General features: G+C 49.8%; 1 protein-coding gene across 1 annotated transcript; it reads right to left on the reverse strand.

Moving 5' to 3' along the window:
• Positions 1 to 1,108: 1,108 nt before the first annotated feature.
• Positions 1,109 to 7,415, reverse strand: PRKAG3 (protein kinase AMP-activated non-catalytic subunit gamma 3; the record flags this gene model as incomplete). The annotated part of the gene is made up of 12 exons (XM_079924943.1): positions 7,381 to 7,415; positions 6,750 to 6,905; positions 6,000 to 6,403; positions 4,926 to 5,007; positions 4,391 to 4,449; positions 4,244 to 4,289; positions 4,002 to 4,056; positions 3,676 to 3,802; positions 3,375 to 3,540; positions 1,900 to 1,937; positions 1,575 to 1,721; positions 1,109 to 1,225 (listed from the first exon to the last, which is right to left on the reverse strand). The coding sequence occupies exons 2-12, from the start codon at positions 6,901 to 6,903 to the stop codon at positions 1,109 to 1,111; spliced, it is 1,395 nt and encodes a 464-aa protein (XP_079781069.1). The 5' UTR covers positions 6,904 to 6,905; positions 7,381 to 7,415.
• Between the last annotated feature and the right edge of the window lie 19,534 nt (positions 7,416 to 26,949).

The raw sequence follows: 26,949 nt of genomic DNA on the forward strand, positions 1-26,949 counted from the left end.
TCTACAAAACTGCTGCTCTGTGGGGACCCATAGGCAGCCCTGAAAGGCAATGCTGGGGGAGCAGGAGGGCAGTGGCAAAGTTGTGAGGAACCGCTAGGGCAGTTTCCATGGGGGAAGCACACCTGGGACCCCCAGGAGCTGGGGGCACGGGTGTCAGGTAGTCCAGAAGCCGAGGAATCCAGAACCCCTTCCTGAACCCATGGACTGAGGGCTCCCCACCCCACCGGGGCCAGGTAGGGGGAGAGCAGTGTGGGTGGTACAAATCAGTCAGCCCTGGGGTAATCCTAGTGCCTCTGGTTCAGAGAGCTCCAGGCTTGACTCAGCTGTTCTTAATTTCATCATTCCATGGTGGACCAGGCATTCCTGAGGTCTTCTGGGAGCACAGGCAGGGCAGGGCAATTGGGGAGGGCTGCAGAAGCCTGTGAGGGAAAGAGAAAGGAAGATTAAATGGGGAGGGGAGGTTGCCTTTCCAATAGGGGAGCCTCAGTCTTGCCATCCTTGCTAAGCAGGTGGAATCTGCACCTCCACCCTCTGCAAACCCCTAGCAAATGTGCTACCAGGAAAGAGCCTGAGACCATGTCAAACTGACTGCGATGAGTACTTAGAGAGAAGCTCTCTCCTTTCAGCCTTAGTTCTTACCGAGTGTGGAAATTCCACTCAGCCCAGGTTTGGTAACTGGCTTCCTTCCAGTGGAAGTCCAAGCAGGCGGGAATTGACTTGTGAAAGGGCAGGTCGATCTCCTGGGAGCCCCTGAAGTCACATCACTGCCTCCAGCCCCTGTCCACCCCTCTTATGAGGGCCTCCGTCACCTCAGCTGAGAATGGGACAAAGCAGTGGCCCCGCAGTGAGTCCTGACACTTGTAGTTTTCACGAGGCTGCTCAGCTCTGAACTGGGCCACTCCCATCCTCAGGGGGGCCCCAATCTGAGATCTGGGTGCCCGGGGAGACTGAGGGGCTGGAGCTGAGGTCAATGGCCCAGGGCAGAGCCTACCTGAACGAGAGCCGAACCAGCAAATGGGGGGTGGGGGGAGGTGAAGGCCGAGTCCCCGGCTCCCTGCGCTGGCTTCCGGGTGTGGAAGGTGGCCTAAGAGTGAAGACTCTGATGCTCTCATGCCCCGAGGGCGTCGATGCCAGCAGGGCTCAGCACGAGAGCCTGAAGGATGTCGGAGAGGGACACCACACCCAGGAGGTGCTGGGTCTCATCCACGAGCACCAGCCGGTGCACCTGTGGGTCCACAGAGGCTCACTGAGGGGCAGCGCCATGTGGCTGCAGCAGCCAACGAGGTTGACACTGAGAATTAGGGCAAACAATTTAACATAACTGTGGGGGCAAGAGAGTGCCTCCTGGAAACCAGTTAGCGGTGGCTCTGCCTGCCCTAGGGTGGTCAGCTGGCTGCGGCCCTTGGCCCGAGGGCCCCAACGACAGGACCAGTCGCCGGCCAGTGTGCACACCAAGAGCTTGGCCGTGAGATGGGAGGACAGGGCAGGTGCCCAATGGATAGGGCTAGCTGAAACTGCTCACGAGAAGGACTGGGCCCCATGTGTCGGGAGCATGTACGAAGGGGTGTGGGTACCTGCTCCTGGACAATCCGGTCGATGACTTCCCCCAAGGTCTCGTGGGGCTGGCAGGAAACGACTTTCTCCAGACACAGTGTCCTCTGCCTCAGTGCTTCTCCCACACTCACATCCAGGTGGTTGTATGTTTGTTGGGCTGCCAGGTGCTGGGCAGGAGGGAGAACCGCTCTTAATCAGCCCTCAGCCAGGCTCCAGCCCCACAGATATCTCCCTCTATACACTTGTAAAGGCCCCCCTGGTCCACAGATACTCCCCCACATCGATCCCCCCACCTCAGCCTCCCTGTGGCACCCCCAGCTCCCCTCTATTCCCCCAGACACTTACAATCACATCAAAGCGGGAGTAGAGGCCCACGACCTGTCCTGCAGGGGTTGGGGGGCCGGGGAGGAAGGGGAGAGAAAGGGGAGAGGTTCAGGTCAGAACCAGGATGCTGTGTAGGGGCCCAGGGCGGGCTTGCGGAGTGAACTCCTCAGCATCCTCCCCACCCCCAGGCTACTGGCTTTATAATGAGGCATCAGGCTGCCACCACCCTGAACCCACAGATCAAACAGTATCTCAGAGACACCTGACATCATGCCTCCTGATGTGACAAAATATGAGTACATGGCATCACCTCTGAAATATTCTAGCCTCAGTGTATAGCCTGGGGACTTCCCGGGTGGTGCAGTGGTTAAGAATCCGCCTGCCAATGCAGGGGTCACAGGTTCAAGCCCTTGTCCGGGAAGATTCCACATGCCGCGGAGCAACTAAGCCCGTGCCCCACAACTACTGAGCCGTGTGCCACAACTACTGAAGCCCACGCGCCTAGAGCCCATGCTCTGCAACAAGAGAAGCCACCACAATCAGAAGCCCGCACACCGCAACGAAGAGTAGCCCCCACTCACTGCAACTAGAGAAAGCCCGTGCACAGCAACGAAGACCCAACACGGCCAAAAGTAAATTAAAAAAAAAAAAGTATAGCCTGAACCTGATCGAGACTTTAGAACTAATTTCCAGTTTACAGGAAACACAGGAAGAGAGGAACAATGTACAGGCCAACTGCAGAAAACAGAAAAATCTCTGGAAGTGGGACGTTCTACAGGACAATAGACCCAGGCTTCTCATCATCAACATCACGAAAATTAAGTGGGGAGGGAACTGTTCTAGATTAAAAGAGACTTACGGGACAAAAGAAGCAAATTCAAAGCATAGACCTTAATTGGATCTTGATTTGAACAAATCAACTATAAGAAAAAGATATTCTTGGGGAAAATGGGGAAATGGAATTAGGATTGAATATTAGATAGCATTAATAAGTTATTCATAATTTTGTTAGGTGATGTAGGAAACATACTTGTTTTAAGAGATTCAGATGAAGTGTTAAGGGGTGAAATGACATGATTCTATAATATAATTTACTTTAAATTACTTCAGTGAAAAAAAAAAGAACTGGTTAATGGCAATGTGTTATCAGTAGTTAATCCGGGTGGATAGGTGGGGTTTGTTATAGAGTCTTTTCTACCATTTTCACACATTTGAAACTTCTCATAATCAAAAAATAGATTAAAACACTTCTTGATATTCAGCTTCATTATGGTGATTTTTAACTTTGAAGCAGTTTACAGCCATGGCTCCTTTAACCCTTTTTCAGAGCAATAAATTGAGGTCTGGCTCAGAGAGGCTAAGTAACTGATCCAAGGCTCAAAGCAGGCAGAGACTTGTAGCCCTGACTCCATCCTGGGCCGCGAGCTGATGTCACATAGACCCCTGCTACCCCCCAGTCCCACCCCAGCCAGAGCCCCCATCTTGGGCGTAGGTACCAGCTTCGTTGACCACAGGCAGTGCAGACACGCGCCGGTCCACAAAGATGTCCAGTGCGGTCAGGATGGGTGCCGTTTCTAGCACCATGGCCAAGTCTCGGAACGTGCCGATGCCCACATCTTGGATGGTGCAGGAGAGGAAGGAGGGCCTGGGCAGCAGGGTGCCCTGCTTGGGTTGGGGCCAGGTAGGGATGAGGGTGGAGTAGTCCCCAGAGGGCTCCCAGCTGCTCCCTCCCCAATCCCTAGGGCTGAAGACTTCTCTGCCCCTCGGGTCTCCCCCTGAGGCTGTGCCCAGGCTCACAAAGATGTGCAGGAACTTGAGCAGCCGCTTGTGTGTGAGGATGTGGAGCACAGCGCCTGAGACTGGGTCCAGGACCGGCAGGCGGTGGATCCGGTTCTTGATGAGGGTATAGACGGCTTCGAACAGGCTGCAGAAGTGGGAGCAGTGAGGCTGGGGCAGCCTGGGGAGAGATGCCCTTCATCCCAGCCCCCGGAAAGGAGGACAGGGTGCCAAGGCTGCCTTGTCCGCAGTTTGCCGACGGTGAGCCCGTGAGTTCAGAACTGAGGAGCTGGGGAAGGGGTCTGTGCAGGGCAAGGAGGCCCAAGTGGGTGGCTGGGGACGCTTACCTGTCACTGGGAGGGATGGAGACCAGAGGCTTGAAGGAGCCTTGAAGGTAGATCTCTGCAGGAAAAACTGGAGTCAGGCCAAGGGAACTGGCCACCCTGCCTCACCCAGCAGCCCCCAGCCCCTCGGGTCCCCTGGGCTCCCTATTGCCTGCTCCCCCCAGGAGATCCCCACCGCCCATCCTCTGCCTGAAGTCCTTAGCCCTACCCTCACCCTCACACCCTCGGCCCCTGTGCCCACTCACCCCTCCAGGTCTCAATCGTATGTTCTTCAATCTCATAGATCTGGACCTAGAACATCAACAGAACCCCTGAAGTCACACTTGGGCCCCCTGAACTCCCTCCACCCCAGCACAGATGGGTGTCGCCGGAACCCCCAGCCCACTCCTTACCAGGGGGGACCTGTAATAGCGGTGCAGCACCAAGATGAAGTCTGTGATGGTCAGCATCCCTGCGGGGGGGGGGGGGGAACGGGGGTCAGTCTGGGACTTGGGGTGGAAGGCAGGCTGAGGGCTCAGCACCCCTGCCCCACCTGGCCAGTGTCCTCGGACTGAGACAAAAGTGGGGTTTCGGAAAGAGGAGGGTAGGGCAGCTCCTCCCGTCCCTGAGAAATGGGGTTCTCCCTTTTATGCTTCCCCTGTAATTTCTCTCCTTTCCTCCCCACTTTTTCTTTTCTCCACATTTCTTCCTCTTCCTTTTCTCTTTTCCTACTTAGCACCTATGACATGGGACCATGGGGTAGTAGAGCTGGAGGGGTCAGCTGGTCACAGCTATCCCACAGATGGGGTCTCCCAGCTGGCACATTTCCCCCACGCCAGGCCCCTGCTCAGCTCAAGCCTGTGGTGTGTCAGAGCTCAGCCCCAGAAGCGCCCCACAAGTTCCCCCTTTCCCTTCCCCGCCACCTCTGCCTCCCCAGCCCCTTCTCACCCACAAAGCTCTGCTTCTTGCTGTCCCACAGAGGTGCCGCCCGGACGCCATTGGCCACCAGGGCGAAGAAGGCCTTCTTGATCTGAGCACCAGGGAGAACAGTCGAGGGTGAGTTGCTCACTGCCCCTCAGAGTCCCCTGTCCCAACCGGGGTCCTTCCACAGGGCCTTCTCCCGGGCCCTCCACTACACGAGCCTGCCTGCCACTCGACATGACCCTTGTCGGCACATTTGCTACAGAGATAAGGCTGCTGGTGGCCAGAGGCACTGAGGTGACCCCTTACCAGGCACACCAGGGTGTAGGAAACTAACTCAGTGTTTCTACACCAAAGTCATATGTGTACATATACACACAGGATAGTTTTGGCTAATCTAAGTACTAGAGGTGTAATTATTTATATGTTATGTACGAGATATTTTTTTCTAAATAAATTTCACATTGACTCATTTTGGCTTCATCCTAAACAATATTATCTATACAGGCTGGTTGTCTTTTTCTAATACATATCAAAATAAATACAAAACTACTAAATTAAATATATTTGCCTATATACTGCTAGAGTCAAATAGTGAACTGTGGTCATACATACACCCTGCTTCTTCTCTACACTACACACTGCTCTCCTCTACGCGGTGAGAAGAAAGGGATCCGGTGTTGTGTAGCCTAGCCTACTGGAAGAGTGGGGACCAGAGCTCATCCTATTTTTCTCTTTTCAGGAGTTCCCCGCTCTTTGTCCTAAGCCACCCTGCAATGTTTTCCATACAATTCGGGGCGTGCAAAATGCTCCCTCTCATCCTGGGTTGGCCCAGGAGTCCTCTGAAACTTGTAGGTAAAGCAGGCCTTCCTATCCCCATTTTAGAGATGAGCGAAGCACAAAGACCTACTCCAAACCCTATAGATGCTGAGCTGCAGAGCTGGGATGACAATTAGGGGGTGTACACAGAGAGAAAAAGCCCTCCTCTGCTGGTCTCCATGGTGCTAAGAAGGAATTCTGGAAGGGGCTTGTAGCTGGGCAGGGCTGGCAGGGCATCCTGGGGGCCATGAGGATGGAGGTGGGGCAGAGCTGTGGCCTCACCTGCAGCATGGTGTCGAAGATGACTATCTTGGAGCTGGTTGCCATGGCATCGTAGCAGGTGTGCTCCTGCATGAAGTGCATGTAGACCTGGGCCCCTGGCTTCTGCAGCTCATCGTCCCAGCTCGGCCTGGGTAACAGTGCCTGCGGGGACGGGCATGGGGCCGGCCTCTCTTCCACCAGGCCGAGCTCATCGCCCCAGGCTGCTGTGGCTGAGAACTCTATGCCCACATCCAGATCGTCTGTGCTGGAGCTGGAGGCCGAGGCTGCACAGTCAGTGGGGAGGATGTCCCACTCTGCTGTGGGGGAGCCCACCCCAGCCAAGGGAGCAGCTTGGGTCCAGGGTGTGGCCTTGGGGAATGTGGCCTCCAGCCCGGTGGACTCAGCAGCTGGCCTGGACTGGAGACCTGTTCGGGGGGAGAGGACAGTAACTCCATCTTCCAAAGCACTTTCTCATCTGCTGTCTCCGTTCATCTTCACAGCAGCCTTGGGAAGCCTGGATGTTGAGGCCCCCATTTTGCAGGTGAGAGAGCTGAGTCTCAGAGAGTCACAAAGGATGGTGGCTCTGTCCTGAGTTGGCCATGCTGGGCCCCTGGGTCAGCTATGCAGTTGTCCTCTCCCATGTGGGGAGACTGAGGCCACACGATGTCATGTGTCTGTGTTATGGGGAGATCCAGGGCAGAGCCTGGCCCCAGGATCGGGGACTTCCCACTGCCCCCAGTCCCTTCTTGCCAGAACTGGCCTTGGCCTCACCTTCCCCCAGGCCTGGCGGCTCCCCTTCCTCTACATCCTCCTGCCTTGTCCATCTTGAAGCCTTGGTCCCCTGTTCCCCATGGCTTCTTTCTGAGCTGGTGGTCATGGCTGGTGACGGCCATGAAGTGCTATCTCCTTGCTCTAGGAAGCTCATCTCTGGAAGGGGGAATGGGGCCTGTTTGGTTACTGGGGAGTAACACAATAAAATCAATTAAAATGTTATGAGCGATAATATTTGATATTTGCAAGCTTCCAAAGGGCTTTTCCACCAACATGTTTCTCATTCAAACCTCATAGCAATCTTATAAGGGAGGCATTATCATCCCTATTTCACTAACAAGGGAACTGAGATCAGAGAGGTTAGCAATTTGCCACATATCACACAGCTAGTAAGTGATAAAGTCAGGAGGGTCCAAATCTTCAGACTCGAGATCCCCCCTTTCTGCTTCTGAAAGAGGAAGGAGGAGGTGAGGTAAAAGGCGGAAGAAGAAACAAAGAGGAACAAAGAAGGAAAAGGAGAGGAAGACAAAAGCCAGACTAGTAGAGTGGGGGAGATTGGGGGCCTAGAGACACGGGAGAAAAGGAAGTGGGAGAAGAGGCTGGGCCCAGGAGGAGGGCCAGCCGCACCTACCTTGGTGCTCAGGTCCCAGGAGGCTGCTCCAGGAGGGGGTCTGCAGGGAGAAGAATGTCTGAAGGGGTGGGGAAAATGCCCTACACTCTGAACCAAAGGGAGCTCCCCTTCCCACCACACACACACGCCACAAACACACACACACAAACACCCGCCTCACAAAGACACATACACACACAACCTACCCAAACACTTATACGCACTCAGAAAGCCACATATTCAACACTTCCCAGACACACACAGGACCACATAGACTCACACAAAGAATATACACATGCAGACACCCTCATGCTCACATACAGAGAAAATCCTGGTCAAACACACCCACACGCACGCACACGCGCACACATCCACGCGGTGGTGCGCTCCCGGCCCTCCGGCCTCAGCGGCTCCAGCTCCCGCCACCCCACCCCAGCCCGGGACCCCGGTACCCTGCGCAGCGCGTGCTCCGGCTCCGGCGGGCTGCAGGAGCGAGTGCGCAACACTGTATCTGGGCAGCACTATTCTGGGCCCGGCCCCTGGCACCCTGCCCTCCCGTATCGGGTTCTCTCTGATTGGGTGTCGGGCAGTGGGAAGGAAGGGGTCCAGCCGCTCAGCTGCTCCAGCTCGGCAATCTGCGGGCCGGCGGGGAGGGGTGGGGCGCGTGTGGAATCTCGATGCCTGCTCATGGGCTGCCTCCTGGGTTTCCGAGGACAGGGAAGAAGGACCCCGCTGTGAGGGCACTGGGGTGGGACGAGGTGGACTGTCAGAGTCCTGGGTTTCTTCTCTGAGGGCCTCTGTCATCTTTGTCAGGCGCCAAAGGAGGGAAAACAGAGGCGCGTGAGCTGAACTCTCTTCCTTTTACAGCTTCGGTCGTGGGTGGTGCTAAAGTTAGAAAGGGCAAGTTGCAGCTGGGAGGCTGGGGATAAGAGGTTTGTGGGTGGTCCCGGGAGAGTGGCCAATGTGTGTCCAGATGTCTCCATTTGAGTCCCAGGGGCCCGTCCCTCTCTTTGGTGGAGGAGTTGGAACTGGATGGTTAGGGCAGGTGGGGAGTTGTGAGAATCGACTTGAAGGAGTGAGGTGGGCTTGCGCTTGTCTACAGTGTGAGAGGCACCTATTTCTTTTCTTTTCTTTTCTTTTTTATCCAACCACTTATTCTTCAAACAATTAAGTACCCACAGAAGCTAGGCTCTGCCTTTTGGGAAGCTCCCAGTCCTAAAGTTCAGAGGAATTTAATACAGGAGGAGACCCTAGGGATCATCAGGTCCAGTGTCCTCAATGCAAGAATCCCTTCAGAGGCAGCTATTTCTACCTGTGGAGGTACATCCAGGTGTGCAGAAGCCCCAGTCCCCCCATCCCGCTGTGTGTGCCGCCCCTACATCTCCTGATGCCAACAGGATCCCAGCCGGCTCTGGTGGCTGCCCACCCCCCTTCCTTGGCATTCCTGGGGCCTGAGTCAATATCCAAGTCGGGAATGCTGACCCAGCTGCTCCAGCTCCCCTCTCTGCCCCTCCCTTCCTCTCCTCCTTCCAGCCTCTTCCATCCCAGTCTCGCCGTGGAGTGGACAGACAGTAATGGGTTATTGGATTTCTCGCTGATTCAGTGAACGTATTTCCCATCATCCCTCAAAGCCCCTGTACTGCTTATGGGGACGGACGAGGAGAGCAGAGCAGGGAAGGGGCTTGCCTTCCATGTGTCTTGGGTAGTACTGGGGGCAGGTGCAGCTCTCCTTCTGCAGGGTCCCTGTGGCCTGTTACTGTCTGGTCCCAGATGATGGAATATCAAAGGCACAGCCAATGGGACACTTCAAATGGGGGAAAGATCGCATGGACCATCCCTGGAGATATGCGGTGCCTCAGACCCGAAAAGCCCCACCCCCTTGTGCTCTGGACCACCTTCACAGCCAAGCCAGATACAGAACAGGTCCAGCTCACATCACTGCCTCCTCTTGCAATACCCCATTCTCCCCTCCACCTCAGATATGTTCCACCTACAGGACCAATAAGAGGGGGTCCTCTTTAAATGATTGCATCGCCCTCATTGCACGGATCTCCTTATAGCCACGTTCTGTGTGCATATCTCACTGTACACTGGACTGACACTCACATTTACATTCACATGTAAATGCCTCTATCTCTTCGTGAACAGTGGGCACCTTGATGACCAGACTATGTTGGCTGGATGTGATGGAAAATCTGTTTTGGGGTCAGATGAACCTGATTAAAATTCATGCTCTGCCATTTGACCTTGGAGAGCATTGCTTGTTTTTTCTGCGCCTGTTTCCACGAATCTAAAATGAGGATAAAAACAGTCTGTGTCAGAGACCACCAGTTGCCTCCCAATATCTATTTCTCTCTTCTTCCTTTAGTAATAGAATCACTTGAATTTTAGCTGGAATAGCTGCCTAAGTTCCCAACCCTTGCAGTTAAATATAGCCTTGTGACTTAATTTGGCCAATGTGAGTGGTAGCGATGTAAGCAACTTCCAGGTCATGCCTTAAAAGAAAGAGGCATGAGTTCCCCTCTTCCTTTTCCCCTTCTGATGGCTGGAATGCTAATGTGATGGCAGGAGCTAGAGGAGATATGTCATAGCCAAGATGGAGAATGCTTGTTAAAGTTTTCAGAGTCACCCTACCAGGTTTAGATTGTCTATAGACTGTTCCATGAGAGAAATAAACTTCCTTGTTTAAGTCATTCTTAAATTGAGTCTCTGTTACAGCAATCAAACATGTATCCTAACTAATGCACAAGTGGGCATCTGGAAGTGGCACTGCTTTAAAAGCCTAAAACAAGTGGCATTGGTTTGGAAATTGGACTGCAGGTAGCAAAGAAAAGTAATCTGGTGACCATTGCTATGATGTGGCAAAACGTATGGCATATCTGTCATCTATGATGCCTTGAAATGTCATCATATGCTAACAGAGCCTGTAACTCACGGAAACGAGCGTGTATTGGCTTCTGCTTGCCGCTACTAGTAAAGTCCCACAAGAGAAATGCACTCAGGCAGTGAGTTGTAAACGGTGGTTTGAAAGAGGCAACCTTAGCAAGGGCTGTACCTGTGGTCTCAAACGTTTCTCAAGCACACACTGTTCTGTGGACAGTGGAAGCCAGCCCAGTGGGCAGAAGAGAGAAGTTCTCTTCACAGCCAAACATATTTTTTCGGACGACCTCAAGGTAGCCACCAGCAGTTTGAGAGAAAACAGGAAGAACACCAAGTCCAGAGTATTCAAGCATAAAGATGGTGAGACAGTTGGCTGTGGTTACACAAATATGAAAATAAATCAGAAGCCTTGGGAGATTTTGAGGGTGTTACATTGGCAAAGAAACTACAGACCTGGTCAGCAAAGACTGGTTTGACCCCCCAGTTGTCCCTAGCCCCCCAAATCTGCACCAGCAGAAGGAGGACTGTGAAAGTTGTAACATCTGCAAGGACAGCGTGGTCTCAAGTGCAGCCACAGGGGATGTCGGGTGAGAAATAACTTCCCAGGAGGCAATGCCGGAGGCCACGAAGGAAAGTAGACAGTTTCCCAGAGCTGGGGATGAGCTGCCACAGAACTTACTCCACTGCGGGGAAGCAGCATTGCAATTCCTGTCCGACTAGATTCAGTGACTGTTAAAGATCAGGTAACTGCCATGTGTTTGCCTTTCTTTCCTGTTCTGAAGTTTATCCTGTTCCTCCTGCACTGTTATCTCAGGGAGGGAGAGGGCCAGATTACCTGCCTTTTGGTTCACAGGGCTCTAGACTCTGAGGACCCATCCACACCCAGGCCCTCAGAGATCCTGGGCTCTCAGCTGGAGCTGTGTCCAGATGGAACTCTGCCTTGCCTCTCTTTGAAGGGTGCTAAATGCGTTCTTTGTGAGGGGTGGCGAAGCGGTGGGCTCTGGCCAAGCAACATCTATTCTCCCCTTCTTCTTCCTCTGCTAGTAATTCCTCACAATTTTAATGAAGTGCAGGATTATATTCCCCAGTTTCCTCTGCAGATAGCATGGCCACATGACTAAGCGTGGCCAATGGGATCTGCCCAGCAATGTTATATGCAAACTTTTAGGGTGCCCTTAGGAGGAAAGGGCAGATTTTCCTCCTCCTCCTGACTGGAATTATGATATGGTGGTGGGAGCTGGGTCAGCCATTTGAACCCAATGGTGGAAGAGGCAGGTTGAAAATAATAGAATCTCCTCCATTCCCCATCTCTGGACTGTTATGTGATAAAGAGAAATAAACTTCTATCTTATTTAAGCCACTGACCCATCGACTAATGCATCTGCTGATGCCATCTTACCAATGCATTTTCATCCTGGGATTGGGGTAGCATTAGAAATTGCAAGTGTATATCACGCTGCTTCACATTGATGCAGTGCTGAGCAGCTACTAGACACTGCAAAGCACACTGTGTGCAGGATCCGATGTAATCCCTCACAGCCCTATGTGGTAAGTTCTTTTATTATGATGATGCTACAGGTCAGAAGATCAAGGCACAAAGGGAGAAAGTAACTTGATCAAAATCTCAAAGCTAGTGAGAGGAAGTCCAGGGTCAAACCCAGTGTTTCTGGGTTTGACCAGAAACTCTCAGCCACTAAGCTTAATGTCAGTGAAGCACAGGCCTGGCACGTAATATATGCTCAGTAAGTGTTGACTATAATTATTACCTCGCCACCTGGTCCCAGTCTCCCTAGCCCTCCAGCTACAAGGTTCTGAAAGCAGGCAGGCTGGAGGGTGGGGTGGGAGCTCGGAGTCTCCAGTAGTCATCTCACGGTGGCATCAAGCTTGGGATGGAGGAGGGCTCAGCTGGGGCAGACACCATGCTGCACAACACTAAAATCGTCGTGATTTTCCAGTTGTAAAAAAGGAGCTCCTACACCTGCTCCTGTGGCCAGCCCAGCCCCACCCATCCTCTTCAGCAGGGTGAATCAGCAGAAGGTACAGGCTTTTATCGGGAAATAAATACTCTTCGGGTGTTAGAGTTTTGTCTCTGGTCATGGTATAATATTTCTTGAAACCCTACATCTCAGCTTGCTCTCAAAACGGTATAATAAGGACACTGCCCTCTGACCCTAGGGTGAATTTAGCTGCCATCTCTGGCTGATTCGTCTAGGACATGGGGCTGGGATCCTGTTTAAGTGTTATTTTTATATCAGTAGGAGTTAAGCAGCTTGAGGAAGCCAAGAGAGTAGCCTGGATGAGAACATTACTGATAAATCGCAAATTGGGTCCCCTGTGCCAGAGTGGTTGGCAGGCTGTGAGGGCAGCCTTCATGCCAGTCACCCAGTCTCCAGCTCCTGTCCTGTCTGTGTGGCTAAAACCTAGCAGCATCTATGCCAGTGTCCTAAGGACCTGGACAGAACCATCACCTTGTTTGGTCTGCCCCACAGGCCCCATTACTGAGCCTTTTTCTGTCATCTGTTGGAGATTGAAGTGGACAGATGACGCTTTTGTCTACCCAGGATCCATTTCACCCCTCTTTTGGCAACCCCCCCAAGTTTTCTTTCAGGGAACCACATTTCCTCCAGTCTCAGAGCACCTGATTTTCAGAGGAGCTTAACCATGGATTCCAGGAAGTATACATCTGACTCAGACTTAGCCAATGAGCACATCAAATTCCCCTGGTCACAATGAGGAAGGTATTGACCGAATTAGCCCAATAGGGGTGAACTCTGGGACTTTGGCTGCCGATAATGGGAACTCTTTTCCACTGGATTTGGAGCTGTGAGGATGTAAGTGTGGAGATTCTGCTACCATGCAGAGTGGAGCTGCTTGAGAATGAAGATAAAACAGAGGGCAAAAGAACCACAGTATGGTGAGAAAGACCAGGTCCTCCTGACATTCATTGAACCCCTGGATCAAACTGTACCTGAAGACCTTACACTAGGTTTTCTCTGTTACATTAACCAATAGAATCCTTTTTTGTGTAATGTTGTTTTTTTATAGTTCCTTTTTAAAATTTTTATTTATTTATTTGTTTATTTAGGCTGCACTGGATCTTCACTGTGGCGCATGGGCTTCTCTAGTTGCGGCGCACGGGCTTTAGAGCACAAGGGCTCAGTAGTTGCAGCGCACGGGCTTAGTTGCGGTATGTGGGATCTTAGTTCCCTGACCAAGGGTCGAGGCCCTGCATTGGGAGCGTGGAGTCTTAACCACTGGACCACCAGGGAAGTCCCTGTTTAATGCAGTTTGAATTGAACTCTTCTCAATTTTCTCCTACAGCTGAAAGAGCTCCCATACCAGAGTTAACAAAGAAACAAGACCAAGACACTTGCAGAAGCTTCTGGGCATGATGTTCATTCATTGCATCTTCCCAAGAAAAAGTGCACATTTGAAAATGCAATCAGGGTAATCAACAGGGTGTTGGGGGACAGGAGATAAAAAGATACTTTGATACAATACAGTAAAAGAAGAATTGGAATGGGACAAAGTTAGGGAAGGAAGGCCTCCTAAAGAAGGTGAGTTTGGATATGGAAATAATAATCATGACAACAGCAACTATTTGCTGAACCCTAACTACGTACTAGGCACCAGGTTAAGCAGTTTACATATGTGGTCATATAATATTTTGAAATAATCCAAATTGAGGGGTACTTCTTTCTACCCTCTAGCCCTTTTCTCATTCAAGTTAGAGTTTCCTTGTTTATGGTCTCAAGGAAGAAGTGATACAAAGAAGAGCTCTTCTGGCTTTTGAGTTTCAAAAGTGAGGTCTTCGGGGAGGGAAGGTAATACCTTTGGCTTAAAGAAAAGATTTGAGAGCTTTGGCGGGCTAGGTTATTCAGAAAACATATTCCACTAAAAACAATTTAAAATGGTGAATAAGATATAAAGAAAATCTTCTTAAAAGCACTGAAAAGACAAGACAGTAAAGACTAGGCCCAGGTGAAAGGAAAATAGGCACACAGTGAAGTTAGTGAGAAAAGAAGCGGCTTTGCTCTAGGGCATCTGCTGATTCTAGCAAGAGCCATATGAGGTTATGCAGGCCAAGGACCCATACAAGTTGGCAGCAGGATAGGAGATCCCGTCTATAAAAAACTGGTATCTCAAAGGACCACATCCTTGGAGTAAACATAATCCAGGAGCACACTAGCTCTTACATAGTCAATGCTTTCCTCATCTGAATGGTTCAGAGAGTGTCAAAGTTTGAACTTGGTTTAAGGTGGTAAGGTCAGTAATCACCCCAGGGCCTGGCAGAAGCAAACAACAAATGTTCCCTGGAAAAATTTTATCTCTTCCAAAGCCACAAATTATTCCAACAACATCCAGCACATAGTTGAAAATAATTAGATACACAAGGAAACTAGGAACTGTGAACAAGAGCCAGCAGAAAATACACGTAGCAGGAATAAATCCATAAGAATTTCAGAAACTGGAATTATCAGACACTTTATTTTAACAAATGCTTCTTATGTTTAATAAAATAGGAGATGAGTTTGAAAAGGCATGGAGCAAATGGGAAACTATAAAAAGCAGCAGAACACATTTTTTAAAAAAGCAAATAGAACTTCTAGAAATGAATGAAAAATACAGAGTGAAAGGAAAAACTTAATAAATGAATTTAACAACAGATGAAACACAGCTGAAGAGAAAACTGAATGTTAGGTTAGAAGTTACCCAGAGTGTAATACAGAAAGTTTAAAAATATGCAAAAATAAGTATGAAAGAGAATGAGAGGTGTGGAGGTTAAGTAGAAAGCCTAAAACAGGGCTTCTCTGGTGGCGCAGTGGTTGAGAGTCCGCCTGCCGATGCAGGGGACACGGGTTCGTGCCCCGGTCCGGGAAGATCCCACGTGCCGCGGAGCGGCTGGGCCCGTGAGCCATGGCCGCTGAGCCTGCGCGTCCGGAGCCTGTGCTCCGCAACGGGAGAGGCCACAACAGTGAGAGGCCCGCGTACCGCAAAAAATAAATAAATAAAAATAAAAAAGAAAAGCCTAAAACATATTTAAATAGAGTCTCAGAAGGAGAGTAGAGAGAGAATGGGGTAGAAGTGCCATCTGAAGAGATTATTTGATATTTTCTGGACCTGATAAACAGTAACAATCCCTAGATACGAAAAGCCTGTGAATTCCCAGGAGGGTAAATGAAAGAAACCCACACACAGAAGCATCATAGTGAACTGCAGAAAACCGAAGAGAAAAAAATTGAAAGTAACAGAAAAAGAGATCACTTTCAAAGAAATGACAGTCTAATAGCTGACTTCTCAGTAGATAATGGAAACCCAGAACTTAGTAGAGCATCTTCAGAGTGCTGAAAGAAAGTAACTTCCAACTTATAATTTTACACACAGAGAAAATTTATAAGGAAGATAAAAAGTTTTATTTTATGACAAACAAAAACAGAGAGTTCACCTGAGTAAAGGAAATTTTCTAAAGCATATGCTTCAGAAAGAAAGTCATTCTACAAGTTAGATCTGAGAACTAAAAGGAATAAACAGCAAGGAAAGTGGTAAAAATGTAGATGAATCTAAATGAATCGTAACTGCAAAAAAAAAACACCTTAAGAATTATAATGTCCTGTGAGGTTAGAATTAAAATGCTGCCAACCACAACATACAAACCAGGGGTGGTGAAAATGGAGTATTTAAAGTATTTGAAAATCCTTGTGTTATCTGGGAAGAGGAAACATTTTGATTAACTTTAGATTTTGATATTTTAATCATGCATGCTGCAATGTCTAGAAAAAAAAGTCCTAAAAGAATAGAAACACAGTTAGTAAATAAAAGAAGGAAGAAATGAGAGAGAAAGAAACAACAGAACAGATGGGACAAATAGCACAAGAGATTTCAGAGAATAAATATGAAATAGCGTGAGACTTCTTTAGCCCCAAGAGGATATGAAGATCTCTTGGTTTGGCAGGAAGAGAAGAGTTAGATGGGAAGCAAGAGTGAGCAGATGTGAGTCCCTGAGGAGGGGGAGCCTGCCCCTGCCTCCTCCCCCTGGCTGGTTTGTTTGGTATCTGAGAGCAGAGGTGGCCTCTGCCTCAATACTTGGGCAAAATCCAAAGTAAAAAGTGTTATGTGGGGTGTGTGTGGAGATAGGCCCTTAGATCACTTTACAGAGTTTCCCCAAACCCAGCATGGTAAGGGAGCAGCATCCCTTGGATCCTAGCATCCAAGAGAATGCAGGAGGAGACCAAGCCTTGGAAAGTCCCATGACGTTTTGTGCGCCCAAGAGTGGAACAGAAGTGGAGCGAGAAAGAGAGGATGAGAATCAGGAACAGCACAATAGCAACCTGTATGGCCCATCAACTGAGGACCAGATGGTGTGATGAATGCCTCAGTGGATGCCAGGTTGGACAGATGATGACTGAGAACCAAATACCTACTCTCACGCCCCAACCTCAGCCTTGCACAAACACTCAGGAACTCAGACACGACCCCAGGGGAGCTGAGGAGACGCTGAATTCACTGAGGTTAGATTCCTCAGAAGGCAGGCTGTAACAGTATCAGGCACAAGGAACAGAAAACTCAATCTGAATTGGTTTAAACAGGATAGAGATTTATTGGTTCACCTAACAGGGCGTCCAGGGGCAGTCTGGTCTTCCAGAGCCACTTTGATCCAGTGGCTCTGATATACTTTCCCTTGATTGTCTGAGCTCTGCTTTCCCCTCCAGTGCCAGCTTCAAGTTCTGAGGTGGCAGCAGCAGTTCTGGACTCCTTATCGATGCCCAGCAACATACGGAGGAAGAGACAATCTTTTCCTGTACTTTCTTTTAATAGAAGGAAACACCTTCCCAAAGCCCTCGGCAAACTTCTCTTTGTATCTCATTAGCCCCAAATCAACCATGTCCTCATTCCAGGACCAATCCCTGTCACCAGGAAAGCACGCTTAAGACGAATCAGGGTTCATCCTTGACTGAGGTCAATTCTCCCAGTGGCATGGCTGCTACAAAATAAAGAGGAATGGAATGGGTATCGCAGAACGACCACAACTACAGCCCTCGCCTTTAGTTGCCCAATATTCACACACACCCTCTGTGCTACGTTACACACAAATTCAGAAATGTCCATACCTAACAAAATGCACTCATGCCCTTCTAAGAAAGATACCACCCAAACTTCATGCCAGTATGTACCCAGGTGCAAACCCAGCATCTCTGGGGGATGTGCAGGTCTCTCCGTCAAGTCAGTTCTGTGCACCTGGATTTAAAGGAAACCGGGTGGGAGGATGAGGTGATAGCGTCTTGTTATGTGCGTTTGGAAAACTCTGAACTTCCGCGTCCTTGGGTATTCAATGAGAATAATAATGGCTGCTATGCAGGCTGTGATACCGATTTAAACTAAATAATGACAAAAATAAACCAATATGAGTTGTGTGTATTCGTTTCTCCCCTGCTGATCATAATAAGTGTGCTGCCTTTGCAGGTGATATGCCAAAATCCCGGAGCGCAAAGTGACGCACTCTAATTAGCAAAAGACCTGGTATTTTCCCCTGGGATTAACCCCTACCCCACCCCACCTGCAACTCCTTCTTGGAGTCTGTTCCATACACAGTCGGCTCTTTCGTGCTGGACTACAGTCCCACTGCCCTGCTGTCCTTTGCAGTTGCCACCCTCTCCATTGGCTGAGGGCCCCCCGCCACTGTCCACCCCACTGCCTGTGCCATTTCCTTACTCCTCTGACCACAGATCTCTGTGGCTTCTGTCTCTCTCTTTGGCCAACAGAAATTTCCCATCTACTTCAGATCAGCTATTTCAAAATGGGTTCCCATAGTCGAAATTCTGGCCCCTAGTAATACCCTTCATTCCCTTGTATCAGAGCCATCTCCTTCCCAGAGTTTCAGTGTATGGAATGCGGACTGAATTCTGGTCAGGTACAGCCTCACTTCCCACCTGGGTTCACAGCATCCTCCAGCATCCCAGCCCTGCTGCCCAGTACAGCCTCCTCTACCAGATTTCTTTCACACACAGTGACTGCCTCCAGGCTCATTAGCTCGCTTACTCTCCCCTAGACCTCCTTCCCAGTCTACCTTCTTCTGGAAGTCCCAGCCCACCAGCTGCACATTTATTTTTTAAAATTAAAAAAATAATTTATTATTTATTTGGCTGCGGTGGCTCTTAGTTGCAGCACACAGGATCTTCATTGTGGCATGTGGGATCTTTCGTTGTGGCACATGGGCTCAGTAGCTGCGGTGCGCAGGCTTCTCTCTATTTGTGGTGTGCGGTCTCCAGAGCGTGCGGGCTCAGTAGTTGTGGCGCACGGGCTTAGTTGCCCCGCGGCATGTGGGATCTTAGTCCCCTGCATTGGAAGGAGAATTCTTAACCACTGGACCACCAGGGAAAAGGTCAAGTTTTCTCCTGCAGAGCCCCTTGGTAACATGCAAAATCCAGTGGACATCTGTCCTAAGAAGTCCTAGTTTACCTAGAGGCACAGAGGACATTTAAGGAGAGTCTGGGCCTCAACAGAATTTCTGCTCTGCCCAGCCAACAGTGTCACACTTCCTGTGTAATTTTCAGCAAATCACTTACATTCTTTGAGCCTTGATTTCTACCTCCCTAAGGTGGCTAGAGCAGTGCTGAGAGGGAAATTTATAACGCTAAATACTTAAAAAGTGGGGAGGGGGAAGAGAGGAAAGATATTTTTAACGATACAGAAAGATATTCCGGACACCTTGTTAAATGGAAAAAGCAAGATGCAGATGGTGTACATCGTATGCTAACTGCCTTTTATATAAGAAAGGGGACTGGAATATACATTTTTATTTCTTGATTCTGCACAAAGAAACACTGGTAGGATACATGAAAAAATAAAAGTGGTTGTCCGTGGGATTTGACAGGAGATGGGCTGGGGAATGGGGAGGTAAGAAAGTGGGGTACATGGGAACTAGGTGGAAGGAAGATTTCCATGCGTAATTTGTAGTATTGCCCTGATTTTCTGAACCTTATAATGCGCTACCCATTCAAAAGAACAGAACAGTTTTTTTTAAGTGTAAAGCATAAAGATAAAAACAAACAGAATCATAATCTCCCCACCAGATAATCCCTGTTGACATTTAAAAAATAATAATATACAGACATGGTTAGAAAATTCCAAAGCAGTGTACAGAGGTATAAAATTGAAAAGTAAATCTCCATTTCCCATTGCCCCAAAGGTGGTGCCTGTTAAGAGTTTCTTGTGTTTCCTTCCAGAAATTTACCCATTTATAGGATTTATCCTGTGTTCTTTCTTTTTCTTTCTTTTTCTTTTTTGGCTGCTCACATGGCTTACTGGGATCTTAGTTGCCCCACCAAGGACTGGGCCCACCCGCCCCTCCCTGCCGCACCCCGCAGCCCTGTCAGTGGAAGCATGGAGTCCTGACCACTGGACCGCCAAGGAATTCCCAGTTCTTATTTTCTTCAGGAGCAGTATGTCTTGACCGCAACAGTACATGCAGAGATCTTATATTTTATGGTAGTATTTGCTGTAATATAAGTAATTATTTCCCCATTAAAATTTAGATTGTTAAAAAAAATTTAGATTGTTTATAGCTTTTTTAAAAAACCCATTACCCGTGATATACTAGTGAGCTGTCTTATTTAAACATCTTAAAATTTTAATTTTTATAATTTGAACTTAGATGAGGTAAAAATGATGCATTTGAGTCTTCTGTAGAACATGATAGCTTTCCATGATGCTACATTTCTTTTCCTCAAGTATTTAAAAATATTTGGATGGGGGACCGGTGGAGAGAGAGAGAGAGACAGAGAGAGACTAATTGTCAACACCCACCCATTAATGAAGGCTCCTAAGGGAAAGCAGTGCTGGAATGCAATGCTGCTTTCGAATACAGACCAACCGGTTGGTCTCTAATTGCTATTAGCCCAGAGAGATAAAGTGCCCAGCCCAGAGCCAGGCTGGGACACCGCTCGCCCTGCGCCCACAGTGATCTTTCTCCTGAGCAGCCTGTCCCTCCAGTCAGTCCCTTGGTCACCCCATCTCTGTTGGCAGCTGTCACTCTTCCTGTCCCACTGTGACTCTCTCCGTCCTTTACTGGGTGGTCTGGAGGTTGCCTCGAATCTGCTCCTTAGGGTCTGGGGCCCTCTGCTGGCATTGAGGATTCACCATAATCGTTAAAGCACCGCCCGACCTGTACTGAATTTAGAGCTCGTTCATTTCCACACCCAAAGTCATATGGGGAAACTGAGGCAGCAAGTGGGGAAGTGACTTGATCAAGAACACAAGGCAAATAAGCTCCTCGGACCGGAACTTGGGGCTTCTGACCCTTCTTCCAGCACTATTTCCAGCACACCATCGTTGGAAGGAATGAAGGAGATGCAGGAGATGGCAGACTGCACCCCCAGGCTGGGAAAGTCCAGCTTCCACACATATCCTCAGGAGCTCCCTGTCAGGCAGGGGAGCTCTGGATTGGAAGGACTGAATGCTGAGCTGGACTTTTCCGCTGCGGTACTCTAAGGCAGTGACCCTACTGCCCTTTCTGGGATGCCTCATTTCTCCCATCAGAGCGTGGATGGGTTTAATAATGCCCTAGGCATGGGCTGTGCTTCCCCAAACACCATCATTTGCGGCTTTCCTTCACAGATCTTGCCATATCCATGCACCACTCAGACTATAATTTGCTTAATACTTTTCTTTAAATTGTCTCATTTTAAACTTAAAAGTCTGAGCGAATGCATCCCCTTCCCCCGGGGAATGACCCATAGATGCACCTGGTGCCCTAGGAATTGTCTTTTAGTCCTTGTTGTGTTCATTTAGGGCAGGAAGACTTGCTCCTCACCCTGAATTCTTCACTTAAAAAAACAACCATTCCTAGGGAATGAGAATCTGGTATCTGTCAGATACTGACCTTGCTCTGAATCTTCACTATGTTATTTAATCCTCATTACAGCTCTGTGGGAGTACCTGTTATCCTCATGAGAGATCAAGGCATAGACAGGCTAGTTATTTGCCCAGGGTCTCACAGCTGGGAAATAGTTGAGCTGAATTTGATGACACTCTACTTCCAAAACCAATTGATGTACACTTGCTTGTCTTTTGAAATTAAAAGTAAAATGATGCAAAGTTAAGAGCTAATGACCAGGGCAGCGTCTGTGCTATGGAGGGACTCACTGTGCAGGCGGAAGGCATATGACAGACAGCAGACATATGAGTACAGTAGGGTAGGCCATGTGTAATAGAGGCATGGGCAAAGTGCAACATCCCGGCATGTAGGAGGATAGGAAGATCAGACAAGGTGCGGGCTATAAGTCCCGGGGGTGGCGGCAGAGCGGGGAGATGGAGCGGGTAAGAGAAGCATTCCAGGCCCTGCTTTTCTGATGCCATGGCGAATGTCATGGACACTACTGGGTACCCTGTGGCCCCTTCTGATCACTTACGGTTCGTCCAGTAACATTTATCCATGGGAGACCTTCTTGATGGGGCGGCTCTGCCTGGGGCCTTCTCCTGGTGTGGTGCTGGGTCACTATGTGATAGGCAATCAGGGTGGGAGTAAGGGTTCATTCAGAAGCACAAGCTGGACTCGTAGTTCTGCCGCTTGGTGACTATGACCTTGGCCTCAGTTTCCTCATCTGCCAAATGTCCCACGGTTAACACAGAGAGGTACCGTGTTTCCTCTTCCTGGAACACTTGCTGCCCATCTATGGGGAATGGGCAGCCTCCCATCTATGGGCATCTATGGGCAGCCTCCAGCTGCCAGCTCCTCGAGGGTCAGCTGCAGAGAAACCAATTTCCCCTTCTAGGGGCTGCCCACCCGTCTGATGACTGAGTGAAGTAGGGGTGGAGTGGCCCAGCCATTTTAACCCAATGAGGGACGCTCTGGTGGGCAAAACTCCCTCCAGAGCCCAAGGCTCCAGTGTCGATCGAGGCTTTGTGGAGACGGCATCGCAGTTCCACTTCTGCCTTTGCCCAGTGCTGCCTGCATCCCCTCTCTTTCACAGGGGCTGATCCCAGATAAACCCTTTGCACCCCAGACTCCATCTCAGCATCTGTTTCTGGAGAATCCAATCTGTGCCATAACCATTTTACACACCCAGGACAGAGGAGGCATGCCGGCAGTTTTGATGAAACGAGGCTGGCTGTGAATCCAAATGTGAGACTTGTCCAGCTCATCAGGATCTACCTTCCGGCCAGTCCAAGAGTCATTTTTGGAGAAGACACTGAAGGCAGCAGGAAGGTCAGGCAGCAGGGTTCGGTTTTAGCCTCGCTGCGTGATCTGGCCCACATAGAACCAGGGCAAATCATCTGAAGACACAGGGCTGAGGGGCAATTGAAGGAGGCTTCTTTTTTTTTTTTTTTTTTTTTTTTTTGCGATAGCGGGCCTCTCACTGTTGTGGCCTCTCCCGTTGCGGAGCACAGGCTCCGGACGCGCAGGCTCAGCGGCCATGGCTCACGGGCCCAGCCGCTCCGCGGCACGTGGGATCTTCCCGGACCGGGGCACGAACCCGCGTCCCCTGCATCGGCAGGCGGACTCTCAACCACTGCGCCACCAGGGAAGCCCCTGAAGGAGGCTTCTTGAGAGAGAATGGTGCTGAGGAAGATGGCCGGTGTTTCTGGCACTGCGTCGCCTTAGTTAGTAGCTCCACAGACATATATTGAACACATATCACATGTGAGAGCTTGTGCTAGGAAGTGAAAAGTTTTGGACAAAAGCCTTGGGGAATTTCTATGACTCTGACCGTCCCCAAGAGCTATTCCCCAGTCCCATGAGCTCTGGACATTTTCCTAATCAGTTCTCTCCGAGTAAATAACTAAGCAAAAAACTCAAAATGCTTCTTCACCATTGAATATCATCAACTACTTATAAGATTTAAAATCCTCTTCTGATCCTTTCTGCTGCACCCACTGTTTCTACTGCATAGTCTGTATTATGAAAATAACATTTGGGGTGCTCTTTTTGTCACCTGACATTATTTTATAGAGACTGTTCTTTGTTTCAATACAATGAACGTATCTGTCATTTTAACGTCTGCACAATATCTATTGTACGATCAGATCATACTTGGTTTAACTACACCCTATTGCTAGCTAAGTACTGCATAAGCTTCTAGATCTTCACTGACATAGAAAAATGTATAATTACATTTGCATGCATAGAGTATGTTCTTCTTTTCCTCTTAGGTAACTTACACTGGGTATCACCCCAGAGGTAAAATCATGCAAGGTATATGATCGTTTTGTCAGCGTGCCCTCTGGAAAGCATGGTCAAATTTATAGTGCCGCCGGCAATACACAAGGGTTTTCTCTACACCTCTGCCAGTTTTGAGTTTTACACCTTCTAAAATTTTGTTGTTAATTTAACAGGTTGATGTTCTTCTTGGTTCTAATTTTTATTTTTTTCATAATTCTTTTTTTTGTATTGGAGTATATTTGCTTTACAATGTTGTGTTAGTTTCTTCTGTACAACAAAGTGAATCAGCTGTATATATACATATGTCACCTCCCTCTTGGACCTCCCTTCCCCCGATCCCACCCATCTAGGTAATCACAGAGCACCGAGCTGAGCTCCCTGTGCTATACAGCAGGTTCCCACTAGCTATCTATTTTACACGTGGTAGTGTACGTATGTCAATCCTAATTTTTAATTTGCATCTCTCTTATGGAGACCTTTCAGAAAGTATTTTTTTCTTAAGGAACAGTGTCCCATCTTGCCAGGAGATGGCGCTGTGACTCTGTGCTTAGGCTTCTTGAGACAGCCCGTGCTGTTAGTGATGGGCTGTGTGGACGCACCAGGAGAGGGGACGTTAAGAAATCCTCTGGTCCCCCCTGGACCCCCAGTTTCCCACCTGAGTTCAGAAGACCTGGTTTTGTTGAGGAGATGACACCCCACCTGCTGAGTCTGCCTTGCCCCACCCCACAGAGTATCTATCACCCTCTTGAAGTTCAACAGAATCCAAGGTTATGAAGTGTCCACTGCAGGTCAGACATGGATCACACCCTCCCCCAAACTCACAAGCAAGTGGAGGACAAAATCAACTCTAAATGCTGTACTTCCTATAAAATAGCTGCAAAGTGCTCTGAGTGATTGGGAATTGGAAAGATTGCCTCCAGCTACAGGTATTTGGGGCCTTGGAGGACATGGGCACTGAGCTGGGCCAGCTGGGGCAGGAGGCAGCTGAGCAGAGTGTGGAGGGGTGGGAGTGGGGGCCGGGGATTGGGGGTCTGATCAAGAGCCACTGTGAGCCTGGAGCTCTGGTGGAGACCACCAGGAAGATGAGGCTGCGGAGACCCCTAAAGAGCCGGACTGTGGCGGGGCCTGAATGCCACGTCAAGAAGCATGGACTTGGTTTTGTAAGAGGCGTGCTCGTGGAAGTGTCACAGCAAGGAAATGGCGGGGTCGTCCTCGCGCTTTGGCAAAAGTAGCCTGAGGTCTAGACGATTCGGTGGTTTTCCTCATGTGTTCTGCGGACACATCCTCCTCTCATCTGACTGATTCTCAGAAGTGGTTGATATGATCGCCCACTGCCCATGCTCTCTTTCCTTGGCTTCTGTGAAAGCACAGCGCTCCTTTCCCCCTCCTGCCTCTGTGGCTCCTCCTCAGTCTCCTTTGCAGCTTCTTCCCCTTCATCCAGCCATGAAACATGACTTCACGAAGGCTGCTCTCACTCTGCACTCTCCCCTGGGCGATCTCGGCCTGCTCTCGGCTTAATTACACCCTATCCCAGAATGACTCAGCCCCGGCCTCCCCTCTGAGCTCCAGACCCATACATCCAACTGCATCCTCGACAGTTCCTTATGTTTCGAAAGCATCTTTAATTCACGTCCCAAATTTCCCCACTGAACCTTGCCTAATGCTGGTCCTCTCCAGGCATTCCTTGAGTGGACGCACCACCATTCATCCTGTTGGGCCAGTTAAAATCCCAGAGGCTTCTTTGCCACCTCCCTCTTCCTCACCCCATTTCCAACCTCTCCACAAGTCCATTGACCCTACTTCCTCCACAGTGGTCAGTGCTGTCTGCTTCTTTCCTCGCCTCTGCCATTGACGCAGGTGGAAGCTACAGAGGCTTTTCCGGGCCACTTAGAGCCACTGCAGAGTCTCCTAACTGATCTTCCTCCTTCCACTCTGGCCCCTCTCCTACCTCCTCTTCACACTGTGGCCAGAGTCACCTTTGCGAAATGTAGAAGCGACCATGTCACTCACTGTCCCAGTGAAATCTCCACTGCTTCCTATTGCTTTTTTAAAAAACATTTTATTAAGATAACACAGAAAAGAACATAGAACAAATGTACAATTGAACACCCTTGAAAGCAACTGCCGTGAAAGGAGGCAGCACCTTGCCAGCCATCCCACTCCATGTGCCCTCACAAGAGAACAGCCCCCTTCCCCCACCCTCCTGCCTTCTCCAGATCCCTGCAGGGCTTTCACAAGGCTGTTCCCTCTGCTAGAAATGCTCTTCCTTCCCTGTATCTCCCAGTTAACCCCAACTTATTTTTGTATCTCACTTGGAGGGTTCCCTCCTCAGAGGGGCCTTCTCCACCTTCCCGGGTTTGATCGACCCTCCTCCTTGAGCCTCTCACTGTGCGCTCCCTTCTCCTCTGCAGCACAGGTCAAGGTTGTGATTTTTCCACTTGTCTGTGACGTGACGTGATTAACGACCATCAGCCCGAGGAGGGTGAGGGTTGTGTTTGCTTTCGCTCACCGTTGTCTCTCCGCTGTCTAGCCGGGTGCCTGGTACATAGTATGTGTTTGATTAAAAACTTGCTGACTGCTGTCCGGGGAGAGATAGGCAGCAGACACCACAACTAGGAAAGGGTCTGGGTCTGGAGACCTGGATGGAGGAGGTCTGATTCCCTGAGAGGTGAGGGCTGAAACAGTGGGGATAGGTGGTGTGATCTGGAGAAGAATGACGCAGTGAGAAGAGGACGGGGACTTGTCTCCAGAACCCCCGAGGCCATGCCAGGGTTCTTCCAAGGCAGGAGCCAGGCCTGGATGGGGATGGTTGGAGAGGCTCCTGGGCCCAACCACTCCCGCTCGGGGCCACTGGGGCTGAGCTAAGTGGAAACAAATGTTCCCTGGCTTCCCCCCAGCCCAGTTCTGGTGGGCGAGCAGCAGCCCCTCCTTCTCAGCCCCTGCTCCCCCCTCCCCCTCTTTCCAGCTCCCCTGGGTTCTTTTTCCCTTTGACTGATGGGGTGATGGGAAGGCTGGGTGCGTGGATAGGGTTGAGAGATGTGGAAGATGTGAGGCCGGTGGGCTCTGTGCGGAACCAGGTCCTGGGGTGGGGGGTTCCCTTGGATAAAGACCCAGAGGGAGTCTCAGGGAAACCTGACCTGCAAGACAGGGAAAGACTGGTTAGAGCTGGGAACCAGGCATTTGAGTTCCCACTCTGGGCTGGAAAGGCACATTCTCATGATTTCAGGTGGGCTGCGAAAGCTGGAGTAGAGCATCTGGGATTCAGAAGGGTGAGGAAAGTGATTCTTTTTTCTATCTTTTTTCTTCCCTCTGTCTCTCTAGAGGGCTGGCCTTTCCTCTCTCTGTTCTCCTGGGACCCAGAGACCTAGTGCCCTGAGGAATTCTCTAGTCCAGTCACCACCCTGAAGGAATGAGAGCTAGGTCCCATTGCTGGGGAAGGAGGGAGGGAGGGATGATGGTAGGGAGGGACAGAGAGAGGGAGGTGATTGGGAGGGGAAGGGTCACAGGCCCAAATTCCTGGGCTCCTGCAGCTTCAGTCATTCTGAGAAACA

This window comes from Stenella coeruleoalba, assembly GCF_951394435.1.
Source record: "Stenella coeruleoalba genome assembly, chromosome: 6".
Taxonomy (NCBI): Eukaryota; Metazoa; Chordata; class Mammalia; order Artiodactyla; family Delphinidae; genus Stenella; species Stenella coeruleoalba.